At 38.7% G+C, this 14,398-nt stretch overlaps 2 protein-coding genes across 2 annotated transcripts; both read right to left on the minus strand.

Moving 5' to 3' along the window:
* Positions 1-288: 288 nt before the first annotated feature.
* On the minus strand, positions 289-4,524 carry LOC105029658 (SUMO-conjugating enzyme UBC9). The gene is made up of 7 exons (XM_010903142.4): positions 4,190-4,524; positions 3,660-3,745; positions 2,450-2,533; positions 2,154-2,226; positions 1,484-1,593; positions 1,249-1,328; positions 289-1,080 (listed from the first exon to the last, which is right to left on the minus strand). Exons 2-7 carry the CDS (start codon positions 3,723-3,725, stop codon positions 1,017-1,019), a joined length of 477 nt encoding a protein of 158 aa, XP_010901444.1. The 5' UTR covers positions 3,726-3,745; positions 4,190-4,524; the 3' UTR covers positions 289-1,016.
* A 6,244-nt stretch (positions 4,525-10,768) lies between these two features.
* Positions 10,769-13,599, minus strand: zgc:162544 (3-mercaptopyruvate sulfurtransferase). The gene is made up of 2 exons (XM_010903144.4): positions 12,953-13,599; positions 10,769-12,753 (listed from the first exon to the last, which is right to left on the minus strand). Exons 1-2 carry the CDS (start codon positions 13,539-13,541, stop codon positions 12,452-12,454), a joined length of 891 nt encoding a protein of 296 aa, XP_010901446.2. The 5' UTR covers positions 13,542-13,599; the 3' UTR covers positions 10,769-12,451.
* Positions 13,600-14,398: the final 799 nt, after the last annotated feature.

Consider the following 14,398-nt stretch of genomic DNA (forward strand, 5'->3'; position numbering starts at 1 on the left):
TGCGCTTTAGCTGAAACGCGAACTCCGTTCCAAGGGTGCTCAGTGTGCTTACAACCTTCGCAACGGGTTGATGTTTTTCCATTGTAATCCACATTTTATTAAGATCTTCACTGCCGCTTAAGCACCAGCTTCTTTTCTATGGTTGGTCCACATAAAAGATTCACGGACACGATCAGCTCATGGACAAAACTAAATACATTAAAAATAATCCTATTTCCCTGTATGTACTCACATTGGAGCTATTTCCAAGAGCCAATATTTAAATGTTATCAAAAAAAATACTGTTCATTTAATTTTAATTAATTTTATTTCACAATTCTTACATTTAAAATTACCTTTAATACCACATACGAATATCAACTTGCTAAAGCAATAGAAAAAACACAAGGTCCATACAGACCTAAATATTTATATTATGTACACACACAACTCTTCAGAGGCAAACCTCTTCAGCTCTCCATGCAGCACATAATCGGCTCTGAAATCCATCTAATCAGAGGCGCATTCCAACAAGAAAATACAATTAAATGTGAAATTTGGAAAGAAGGCTCTATTTGTTGATTTTCTGTTAGTTTTAGTATTTTGGTAATTTATTTAAGCACATATTCAAAGTTGTAAAATGATGTATGGTACATTGTAATTAGACATTCTTTGTTATTTAACAAAAAACATGGTTAGTTGATAAAAACAATTCTAGCACTTTGTGTCTTTGCTCACGTGCAGATCTAAATATCACCAAACTAGCTTGTTGATAAGCAGAGTAGGGGTGTTTTCTTTTTTCTTTAAATCAAATTGTAAGAAAGTCTGAAGTAATGTGTGTCTACATTCAGTGGGGACACTAAATGTAGAAAAAAAATAGTTTGCTTTAAGATTGCTCTGTTGTACATTCCTTCTTTCCTCATATTAAAAAAAACATTGAATTGTAAATCGCTCATTGGATTGGTCCTCTAAGTGCTGCTTGCCATTCAACACCCAGCTGTTGAATCAGGCTTCTCCGGCAGTTGATCAGCTAAGCTTTATGTGGGGGCAAACTTCTTGGCCTGCGCCCTCACCCGCTTCTCATAGTCCATTCTGTTTTGACTGAAAGAGAGCAGTGATTATTCTGGTGAATTTGAATCCCACTCAGCAACGCTATACTTTTCAGCTTAAGTGTGTTTGCAAGTGCAGCTAGGCCTGTGTAAACCATGCTATAAATCGCCCCCAAAACGGAAAGTGGGGGAGGGTCTCTCATCCCCCACTGGAACTAACCAGTAGATCGTGTAGGCTTCTGCTTGTGCCGGGTCTTGGATGTTCGGTTCATTGAGAAGCTCCTGGATACCCAACAGGATCTGTAAAATCCAAAAAGATGCAGTTACTTGTTTTTTTACGTGTTGAAATAGAAAATGACGCATATTAGAACACTGTCGGTGGACCAGCGAACACATCATCATCATCAAGTCACAACGATGCATCTTCCAGTGTGTGGGTGTGTGTGTGTGCATACCTGCTTGATGGTGATAGCTGGCCTCCAGTCCTTCTCTTCCTCCAGGATGGAGAGACACACAGTGCCAGACGGGTAGACATTGGGGTGGAAAATCGGTGGCTCAAACTTGCCTGTGAGGGGGGAAAAAACAGAATCCATTTCTATTTAAACAATCTGTTTCCCCTTCCTGGCATCGATATTAGATTTCATTTTAGATTGGATTAAACTGAATTGTCATTGAACAGTACAATGAAATGCAGTTAGCTAAAGTGCAAATAGGAGAGTGCAGAAAATGTACACGTATTAAGTATAGTGTGTGTTACAAGTGGGATGTATAGATGTGCAATGAAGGCAAATGCAAGTGGCAATTTTAAATGTGTAATGAAGGCAAATTGAAGGAGTAAGGTAGCATGTGCAACTGAAATGCAAGGATTGCAGCAATGAGGTTCCCGAGGTAGACATGTACATGTAACAACTGAACACATCCTTATCAAACTTGGCAAAGCAGTGTCAGAGTTCAGTAGTACAAAGAGAGTAGTGCAACAAGGTCCCTGAGAAGAAGTTTTAAGCGCTGGGTGGGTATGGTTAGTGTTGAGTTCAGTTGGTACAATATATAAAACAATGTCTAGGAAATATACCATGCAGATATGTGAGATGAATTACACTGGTACCCATGAGCGGGTAAACTCACATTTTGGCGGTGAGGAAGGATAGTCATCCTTGAAGAGCATTCGGAGCTTGTACTGGCCTCCCTCCCACAGTGTCTGGATAATTGAAGCAAAACAATATTTATTAATTGCTCCTTCTGAAGGGTGTGACTCCATACCAAAAATCACTTCAGTAAAAACACATGGGATAGCATTTTACTGGGGTTGGTTGTTTGGAGTGTATGAAACACGTATACAATTAAATGAAACACTTCTCACATTGACAGAGGTTGTTGGGTCCTGTTAGAAAGACAAAAAACAAACATTAAAGTTGACTTACTCCCTTCTTCCCCGGAATGGCACATTCCCAGTTCATGAGGTTCATGGTGCCGTCAGGGTTTTTGGTAGGCACGGCAACAAAACCCTGCAACACAGTGGGAGGTGATGGTGATCAAGGCGTAAGCTTGGCTTGAGTAATCAACGAAACAAACATATACTGTACAAGTCAAAAGTGTGGACACACCAACTCATTAAATTGGATTTCTTGATTCTTTTAAAAATTATTTTCCACATAGTAGAATAGCAGTGAAGACATTAGAACTGGGAAATAACCCACACCAAATTATGGTCTGTGCTTATTTAGACTACTATTTATTTTCCAACAGGTCCCTGACCCAAAACACATTTCCAGGCGTAAGGGCTATTTGACCAAGAAGGAGAGTGATGGTGCTGTATCAGATGTCCTGACCTCTACCGCAGAGTGAAGGAAAAGAAGCCAACAAGTACTTAGCATATGTGGGAACTGCTTCAAGACTGTTGGAAAAGCATTCCAGGTGACTACCCGATGAGGCTGGTTGAAAGAATACCAAGTTTGTGCAAAGCTGTCATTGAGAAATAAGGGTGGCTACATTGAAGAATCTAAAAAATAAATGTAAGTTGATTCATTCCAAAGAAAATTGGTCACTGCGTGATTCCATATCATATTTACTTCACTTTTATCCTTCATTTGGAAAATAGTAAAACTAAAAGATACCTTTTCACTGGTACTATATATACACACACAAATATATATTCACACACATACATATATACTGTATATACATAAACCCACCCACCCACACACACATATATATGTATATATTAGAATAGATTCAACGTTATTGTCATTGAAAAGTACAAGTACAGTACAGCAAAATGCAGTTTGCATCTAACCAGAAGTGCAAATAGAGGAGTGCAGAAAAAGTACAATAATGTGTATACAAGTGGAATGAATCAGTGTTCAATTAATGCAAATGCAATTCTAAATGTGTAATCGAAAATTCACAAATGTACAGAAAATGTATAGGTATTAAGTATAATCTATGTACAAGTGAGATAAATAGTTGTGGCAATTCTCAAGGGCATCCTGAATTTGCAATCGAGGTAAATTGCAGGAGTACACACACACACACACACACACACACACACACACACAACACACATACACACACCTGTGTATAGACACACGAATTAATATAAATTCATTGCATAGAAGCTAGCTAACTACTCACAAATGGATGGTCTTTCCTCCATGCCTTGCGCTCCTGTGAAAGTCTGCTAAGAGCGATACCAGACATATCTACTCATTAACACAGGCCTGTGGGGAAACAAACATACATTCAACATGGATAGATATTTACGTATCTATTTTTGTATCGTGGCTATCCCAAATAATATGGTTAACGGCCATACATTTCCATAGAGCTAAGTGTTAACAGTACAATATACTGTATGGCCTGTGTTGACCAGCCATACCATATGAACGTTAATGAATCCCATTGTCAACTTGAAAATGTTAGCATTATTCATTTTGGATAGCAATTAAGTGTGTTCCTATTAAGGATAACGCAGTTAGCAAGCTGGCTACAGTAACGTTATTGGTACTTCCAGCAGGTAGCCACCTGGCTACAATACATACCTAGTGTAGAGGGCTAACACACGAATTATTATCATATTAACAAATTATGAAACCAGCCACTGAACGTAAACATATGTGTACTCAAATTAAAGTTAATTCGCGGATTATTGGATTGTTTCCTACCTTAAAATGAAATACTGGCTAGATTGAGTTTGTTTGCTGTTGTTTTATCAATGCTAATGTTAGCTACCATATGCTAGCTAAGTGGCTAAAAACAATGAGCGCGCTGGCACCGACGCCTATTTTTCAACTAACCAAATAACGTAAATCCGCAAAAGAAATTACGATGCTGTCGTGCTAATAAATCAAACAATTCAATTTTCCCTCTCAACCATCGATTATTTACTTATTTCTCTTAAATGTACCGCTGTTGTTAAATTCTGAACGATAGCATTCAAGTAGCTTGTTAGCTGCTCGCTCGCTAATGAAAAGCGGACCTCAAGGCACTTCGCAGGGCACCTTTCATGGGATAGCTTTTCCGCCATCTTTTGTGTGGCGTCGTGTTGGCTTCAGACTGGTGTTGTTTTTGGAGATAATATTCCGTTTATTATTATTTTATTATAAATTAGCAGCTTGAAAACAACACTCCATATCTTTGGTGGAATGGATCGCTTTTTCTGCCTGCAATTTGGTACATTTCATTTGGATTTTCTTTTTTTTGTTGTCTCTGAGAAAGAAATTCCCCAGGTGTCTACTGTTTGTTGTTAAACTAGACGAAAACGTTGAGATATACTTAATAGATTATTTGTGCGTTAGACTTCCTTTGTCTAAAATAGTTATCCCATATGTAGTGCAATTGTCATGCTTTCATTTGTTTATAGGCAACCTTCATCATTCTATAAACATTACATGAGATATCTAAATATGACAGGCTATTTGTGTATGCGTGTATATACCTCATGAAGCAGTATGACTCATATCCTTTTCGTAAACTTATATTATTAAAATATGTTTTTATTTTAAATGTAACGATCCCCATTACAGTGAACACAGGTTGGACTGGTTACGTCAGCTACTTTAAAAAAAACTATTGGTTATATTTAGAGGCAGTTTGAACTCAGGAGGTTCATTTACATATAATATTTTTTTTCATGACATTTTATACTGTGCTGTTGTGTTTAAATACATTTTAGCAAAACATTTTCTGGCAGTTTTTGTTTTTGCAAGGGTGTGATATCAGAAGAGTGACATCACTGAATTACATAGAAAGTATTTATTTTCTTAATTTTGAGGGCTCCAAGAATGACAAGTAATTCAAGTCAACATGCCTCTGCCAACTACACTTAAAGGGGCCATGTTAAATTTTTACTGTGCCACTAGCATAAATACATGCAAGCAATTCCAGCGGACATCTGCAGTTACTTTTAAATTAATAATTCAGTCATATTTTCAAATATTAACTTTATACAAAATTGTTAAGAGTTCCTGATATATTCCCCATTTAAATTTTCTCATCAGTCTAACAGTTTGCATTGCTTTTTAATCCCATCAACTCTTTGAACACTCGCAGTACTATCATTCCCATCCCAACCAGATGGACTACTTAATACCATCACTCATTTAATACATTATACTTATTAAATTAGTTTTACTTTATTTCTAAGTCATTCAGCAGACACTCCTCTCCTGTGCAACCTACAGTAATGATTACATAGATTTTTGTCATGATGCATCCACATTTGAATCAAACCCAGCACATTCACAATGGCAGAGGTGGGTGAAACTGAGCTCTACATGCAACCTTCCTTGTACTAAGATTTAATGTTCAATAAATATTTAAAATGGTGTCAAACACTTTAAAGTTATACTAAATACATATAACACAAAATCTAGCATAGAAGATTTTTTTATTGTACAAATTAATCAGTGACATCCTGCAGTCAAAAAGACACATTAACACTGAACTGAAGTGCAAAACTTTCATGACCTTGACATTTCGTAGGATAACATCTGAAAAACCCCCAACATGAAACCAAGATGTTTTTTGTTCGTTAGTCAGAGTACATTAGCAATGTTAGAAATCGGCGGTTTCGTATAGTGGTCAAATAATGTAGAATTCATATCAAATCGAGGGAGAAGTTCGCAATTGGAAAATTGCAGCACAGATGTCATTCGGGGGAACGTTCCATTATCTTCTCACTGTAATATTGGTTACAAGCTAGCCTATACATTAAGGGTGTTTCTATATAGCAAAGATCAGGTTTCCAAGACAGTAACCCCCATGTCAAATGGTTAATGTGAACATTCCTGGGGTTAGTATAGCGCAACCTACAGAGAGATAATCTAAACAGAGAGGTTTCTGTTGTTCTCATTATCTAGGCACATTCACTTCCAATGAAACATATATTCATATAGTAATTGTTAATGCTCAGATTCCACAGCAACAAGTCAACAGAATAATCAGTCACCAAAATGTCCATCAAAATGGACAGAGATGAGGTTGCCAGGCAACAAGCAGCCCCAAGTACCCCTGACTGCAGTGTGCAATTCGGGTCGAGGATCAATGTGGGTGGAGTCAAACGTTTGACTCTGCCCATATGCGACCCCGCCCATCGTTTTCTTGTCCATCAGAGGTTTGACAGTCACACTGAATACAAACACACACGTTTGTGCAAGGCACATTTTGAAGACAAATTAACTTCATTTTTGAAGATCATGAGAAATATTATATGAAGTGATACCTGACCGAGTATGTGAGGAGAGAGCTGATAGATATCCTGCTCACTCTCAAGCGTAGGTTAGGCTCTGCTCCACTGCTTCATTTCTATTATTGCTCTGGTCAGAACCGCTATTCGCTCCCAGGAAAAATAATTGCCACTACAAATTCGCTCCATTCATTTTTTGATTAGTCAAATCTGTCCATTTAGTGATTATGTACGTCAAGTACAGTGGGGCTCGAAAGTTTTGGCATCCCAGGTAAAGATTTGTATTAATGTGCATAAAGAAGCCAAGAAAATATGAAAAAATCTCCAAAAGGCATCAAATGACAGATTAGACATTCTTATAATATGTCAAAAATAGTTAGATTTCCATCAAACATTTATTTGCATGCTATAAACTCTGCAGGGTGCCCAAACTTTTGCAGACGCCATTTTTTTCCTGTTATTTTGAAAGTGTAAATGATGAAAATAAAATCTAACTTTTTGAATGTATAATTATATTATCTGATTAGAATGTGAATTTGTCATGTATATAGTAATCTCACGTTCATATCAGTGCCCTGAGGAGAAAAATACAGTGAGGCAGGTCACACTGAGGCATACTGACACTATTGAAACAAAAAAAGCTGTACATGGAGAAAAGGTTTTGAAAGTACTGGAACGTATCCCAGTATGCACTGGGTGGAAAGCAGCATCACAGAGCTAACACACTTAATTCATCGAAATGTGCATGCCTTGATATTAAGGAAATCATAGTCCCTGGAAGAAACAAAAGGAGAACATGCAAACAACACCCAGAAAGGACCAGGGTTGAAGTTTAAACTTGCTATGAGGTGACAGTGCTAACCATTGAGCTATCATGCCACTGCAAGCACTAATACATGGGCCACTCAAGTACCACATTACTATAGTGTTGAAATGAATGATTGTGCTTGCATTGTCAAACTGAACAGTGGCTGTTAAATTGACCATGCTGGTCAGCCAGGCCAGGGTTCATGGCTGAACTCTGGAGCTCTGGCTTAGAGCCAATCCATACAAATGTTGTATTTGCTTACATCACTAACTAAAATCAATTTAAGACTGTCACTATCTACATTGAGATGTTCCACATTTTAATTGACATTGTCCCTTATCAGGGAGCTAATGGCCTAACCACTGCGGTCAGCACCTTGGACCTGGCTTGCCCAGAGCTATGCAGAACAATAAAAACGTATTGGGGGGAAATGGCTTTGCAATGGACTGACTCACTACATGCAGTTAAATAAAAGTCTGAAGACAAATGTTGTAACTTGTATGGAATTATGGCAATGTTGAAAATGAGGGTTGCTGTGGGCAGAGGCTTAACCCTAAACTAAAAGGTGGTGAAAAACTGCAACACAGTTGGCATTTTGGCTTAAGTGGTTCTAAAGGAAAAGTCAAGGGTTTGTTGAAATGCATGAGGGTCATTCCATGGGCTACATGAATGTAACTGTAATGTCACGGAGATGTCAATCCAGCCTTAACTTTTCATGTAGGCCTACATACAGTATGTCATATGGATACATTTGCAGTGTTAGATCTGTAGCTGTTTTGTGGCAGTGGTGGCTGTAAGGAGATTTTTGCAGACCCAGTATAACCGTCGTCCAGAATATATAAAGTATATGTATAGTGTTTGTGTATGCCTATTTATGGCAGCTTGATTAAAAAAATATAACTTAAACTGTCTATAGAAAAAGAGGAATTGCTGCAGTAGCTACTAGCTGGCCAATTCACTCATTTATTTTAGTTAGGCTATTTAGCTAACATAAATATCTAGTGAGTTTTCAAGGGAGTTAACTAGCTGGATGGCTTAATATTTTGTTGGAGTACATGCATGTTCTAAGTACATATATTATCATTTTGAAATATAGCTGTAGTTTTGATTGACCCTACTCCATGGATATTATACTATTGGACGTTGGTTATGGATGTGTAAGCATCTTCAAGTTTATGAAAAGCGTAGCAGTTTACTTGCTAACGTTATCATGGAAGACAACTAGCCATTATGAAACGACAGGGATAGGGAGATATGCACAGCTTCTTCACATAAAGATGCCAAAATATGGTGGTTAATAGTGAGTGGGTATCATAGTTTAATTTTCTTCCTGCAGGACCTTGCCACTGTCTATCCCACCCTAGTTAACTTGATCAGCTTGGTCAGATATGATCTATTTTACATCACCACCTGTTCTTTCCATCCAAAATGTGAACCAAGCAATACACACCTGTTGTAAGTTGTAATGAATCAAAATGTATGTAAAGTTCCATGTACGTAATAGAGAATATATACAGGTGCTGGTCATATAATTAGAATATCATCAAAAAGTTGATTTATGTCAGTAATTCCATTTAAAAAGTGAAACTTGTATATTGTATTCATTCATTACACATAGACTGATATATTTCAAATGTTTATTTATTTTAATTGACCATTTAACCAATGAAAATCCCAAATTCAGTATCACCGAAAATTTGAATATTACTTAAGACCAATACAAAAAAAGGATTTTTAGAAATGTTGGCCAACTGAAAAGTATGAACATGAAAAGTATGAGCATGTACAGCACTCAATACTTAGTTGGGGCTCCTTTCGCCTGAATTACTGCAGCAATGCAGCGTGGCATGGAGTTGATCAGTCTGTGGCACTGCTCAGGTGTTATGATAGCCCAGGTTGCTGTGATAGTGGCCTTCAGCTCTTCTGCATTGTTGGGTCTGGCATATCGCATTTTCCTCTTCACAATACCCCATAGATTTTCTGTAGGGTTAAGGTCAGGCGAGTTTGCTGGTCCTTAAACCAGGTACTGGTAGCTTTGGCACTGTGTGCAGGTGCCAAGTCCTGTTGGAAAATGAAATCTCTGTATCTCCATAAAGTTGGTCAGCAGCAGGAAGCATGAAGTGCTCTAAAACTTCCTGGTAGACGGCTGCGTTGACCTTGGACCTCAGAAAACACAGTGGACCAACACCAGCAGATGACATGGCACCCCAAACCATCACCTGACTGTGGAAACTTTACACTGGACTTCAAGCAACGTGGATTCTGTGATTCTCCTCTCTTCCTCCAGACTCTGGGACCTGGATTTCCAAAGGAAATGCTAAATTCAGAGAATATAACTCAGCAGCATTCCAGTCCTTTTTGTCATTAGCCCAGGCGAGAAGCTTCTGACGCTGTGTCTTGTTCAAGAGTGGCTTGACACAAGGAATGCGACAGCTGAAACCCATGTCTTGCATACGTCTGTGCGTGGTGGTTCTTGAAGCACCGACTCCAGCTGCAGTCCACTCTCTGTGAATCTCCCCCACATTTTTGAATGGGTTTTGTTTCACAATCCTCTCCAGGATGCAGTTCTCTCTATTGCTTGTACACTTTTTTCTACCACATCTTTTCCTTCCCTTCGCCTCTCTATTAATGTGCTTGGACACAGAGCTCTGTGAACAGCCAGCCTCTTTAGAAATGACCTTTTGTGTCTTGCCCTCCTTGTGGAAGGTGTCAATGGTCATCTTTTGGACAGCAGTCTTCCCCTTGATTGTGTAGCCTACAGAACTAGACTGAGAGACCATTTAAAGGCCTTTGCAGGTGTTCTGAGTTAATTCGCTTATTAGAGTGTGGCGCCAGGTGTCTTCAATATTGAACCTTTTCACAATATTCTAATTTTCTGAGATACTGAATTTGGGGTTTTCATTAGTTGTCAGTTATAATTATCACAATTAAACGGAATAAACACTTGAAATATATCAGTCTGTATGGAATTAATGTATACATTATGCAAGTTTCACTTTTTGAATGGAATTACTGAAATAAATAAACTTTTTGATTATATTCTAATAATATGACCAGCACCTGTATATTAACTGATACTAATTCTAATTACAGAGTCATGCTCATCAAGGCAAGGTGATGATTGTCAGAGGGGAAAGTAATTACAGAAACCATACTCAGAGGATGGATGAGATTGTGAAGGAGACATTCATAATCCTGTCGTTTTGTGTATGAGAAGTCTCCTTCCACAAGATCCTCACATAAAGATGGTGAATGGATACCATGTAAACTAATGGCCATATTACTGCCAGTTCGTCTGTACATGTTCATTTTATTTATTTTCTCAAGAATTGACAATAACCTTTTTGTGGGAAGAAATGTAATCACAGAGGCAGAACATGCAAACTCTGCACAGAGGCACCAGTCTTCCTCAAAATATTTTACTCCTCTATGCTGTTCTTGAGATATTATTTGTTCAGGATAGACAAACACTTCGCTGGCTACACAATTCCATCATCTTTTCAATTGACGAAAAAGTAAGTTATCATCACCTGTATTGATAGTTATTGTATAAATGCCATTCACAAATGGCTAATAAGCTCTTAAAATGGCCATTGGCAAAAGTCATACATTTGAGGTAAACTTAAATAAGAAACATTACTCAGTTTAACACAATGCTAAATGGTGTCTAGCGACATATTGAAACTCGGCATGATGTTAATAATCGACAGTACTGTCGAAATGCTATACCAACTCTCAGCAGATGTGTAGCTCTGTGGTGTAGTGGTTGAAGACAGTCTCATATGTGGGAACTCACCCAGATTTGAATCCAGGGAGGGCATTAACGATCATCACTTTTTATTGCGGGCTGGCTGAACTTGGCTTGCCTGCTTTCTTTTACCTTGATATGATCTGTGATAATTGTCAATTGTGGTGAATCCACTTCTTCCTTCTTTTGGTGAGTCACATTTTTCTGGCGGGAGTGCTGACATGCATTAAGTTTGTTTAAAGAAATGGTAAAATATGAAATGCTACTTTTTAAGGACTTTTCAGTGAATCTTAGTGTGTCCTTATTTTCCCCCTTGCTACACGAGGGATGGATCCAGCTGATTACTGGCAATTTGGAGGAGGATCGTTCTTTATCTGCTACATTGCACTGTCATTTCTGGTACAGATTCATTGACCTTTTGTGCTATGTTTTGATTTTACTTTATTTGTAATTAAGTTTCCAATTGCACTTTAATTGAAACAGTGAAACTCTTGTAGATGTGTCAATTTCTTTTGTATTTCTTCAGTATGTTTTCAGTTGAGGATATTTCACAGTAATCTTAAAGCTGAAGTTTAAATATTAAATTAATATAATATTAAATTTAAGCACTTTTAAGACGTGAACGGGTAGACTACTCATCGTGCTGTGCTACGTTTCACAGCAACAGGTCGTTATTATAGTCAAAGCATAATGTTGTTTGCCTTGAAGTGCCAAATCCAACTGTCATAATATTCAGCTGAAAAAGCTGGTCATTTTCAGGGATGAGATGATACTTTTGAACTTGGGCTGGGGTTTATTGTGAATGTTAGCATCCATCGGCATGACAATGTTAACATAGATAAACCTGACCGTATTCCTCTTCGGAGTTGAGACTGACAGACAGCATTTTACCCTATACTGCACTTTGCCACAGAAAAATGAAAAGTTATTGGTGCAATTACTTTAAATCCTCTTTTTGTTGTATGAACATAAACCTTTGAAAGTTTAAAGTGCTTTAACACATGTACATGTTATTAATAGAATTTAGAACATTTTATAATCGAAAGTATTAAACAGCCAGACATTTTTTCAACAAAATTATGTTCAATCTGAATTGGACTGCCTTTGTGTGCCCTGGTAAATACAGGACCTCATTCACCAGTGTTTTCCTAGGTGCTCATTTCTACCCAACCCTGTCCTTCACATCAAACTCGCTCCCCCTTAATCTCTGAGATTACATGCTTAGGGTCAGCCCTTTTGAACCATTCTGACCAGGACCCGTCGTACACAGACACTGACCCAGAATGTCCCAACAAGTGAGCAGCTAGAACCACATGGCATGCTGTGACCCCTGACCCACAAGTCACCCAGAACGGTTTCTCCAGGTCCACTCCAGCCTCCTGAAACATTTTTGACAGCACTTTGGGCTCCAGCACCTTGCCCGAGGCGTCCATAAACTTGGCAAAAGGCATGTTGATAGTACCGGGAATGTGGCCAGGCTCCGTGTCTGCGTGTGAGAGGAAGAATGGAAATGATAAGGCGAGATATAGAGTTGGAGAAAAACACAGAAAGAGGCTTGTGTGCAGAAAATGTGCACCGTTTTATTGTAGGCGATCTTGTGACATTTAAAAAATAATTGTTTTCTTAAATGTACAACACCGTCAAATGCAATAAAACAATTTCGTTCCATTTACTGTCCCACTGACCGTCTCTTGGTTCAGGTTCGGTCCCGCGGAATCGCCCGGCAGATCTTGCGTCAACCACTTGTACTTCTTGGGTCTCAATGTTTTTCAGTACATCTTCATACGACTTCACCCAGGATAGATTCGCGGTCGCCTTGAACTCCACACGTTTTGGCTCGCTGTATTCCGCAGTGACAGGGTATCCTTCGGCCAGCCAATTCTTCATACCCCCGTCCAGCACCGACACATAATTGTGCCCAAATAATCGGAACATCCACCACACGCGGGGCGCACTATAAGACCCAAAATCACTGGTATCATACACTACTACATGTGTGTCGTTTCCTATACCTAAACCCCCTACATATTCCGCAAACTGACTAGTATTTGGGAGCATATGATCCATCGAAGAAGTTTTGTCGGAACATTCGTCAATATCAAAGAAGGAAGTACCAGGTATGTGTTGGTGGTTAAATTCTGCTTTTGCATCGCGTTTTAACTTCGGTAGATACCAGGACGTATCTAGAACTCGAAGATTTGGTCCAATAAGGTTGTTTTTTATCGCATCTGCGAGCCATTTGGCTGAAACAAGCGCCCGGGTTTGAGCCGCCATGTTTGTCTCCCTCGCAAACGCTGCTCTCTACTGCGCAGTTTGATGGATACACGTGATATGCACCCTACAGTAAAATACTTTAATTGGGCATTTGAAATTAAACAAAACATTTCTACAGCCATTTCTCAGATCTTGCTCATCCTTCAAAACACACTGACATAATGGTCCGTGTAACGCTTATAAGTTTATTAATTGTAATTAATATCCGTAAATAGAGAATGAAAAATATTGGTTGAAAAATCATTTTTTCAATTATTTTCCAGTCAAAACAAAAGAACATTGGGTTTATAGACTCCTTTGTAAAATTTTCTGGTTATTGGTTAATAGACTGAACAAAAAATAGATAATTTCCTTATTTCCATCTCAGATGGGCTTGGTGTCGGACTAAACCACATAACAAACTTGTACAGCATCCACATTTATCATTCCACGCCAGAAACTCCATTCTTCCTGCTACTCAGTCATCAGCCCTCCCCCGGTCAAACGTCACCCCTCCCTTGGTCAAGTATCCGCTCTCGCCTTATCAAACATCACCCTGTTTAAGGTTTAGTCCTCCCCCGGTCAATCGTCAGCCCTCCCCCGGTCAATCGTCAGTCCAATGTTACCCAAAAATCTGAGTTTTTCATTTTGGTCCATATGTAAGTTATGGCATGTATATTCAGCCTAATAGATATAGGGATTGGTTTGTCTTGTGGTATACCTTCCCTTCTCCGGTTTTTAACTATTTTAGTCAAATATCATAGGCCAGAAATATTACGTGGCCACAGAGGATATTAAGTTGAGCACCCTTGTTTTTGACCTAGGCTAAAGCAAGGGCCTAAAGCAGTGTTTCTCAACCATGGTCCCGGGCGCCACCC

The sequence above is a fragment of the Esox lucius genome, chromosome 11, assembly GCF_011004845.1.
Source record: "Esox lucius isolate fEsoLuc1 chromosome 11, fEsoLuc1.pri, whole genome shotgun sequence".
NCBI lineage: Eukaryota > Metazoa > Chordata > Actinopteri > Esociformes > Esocidae > Esox > Esox lucius.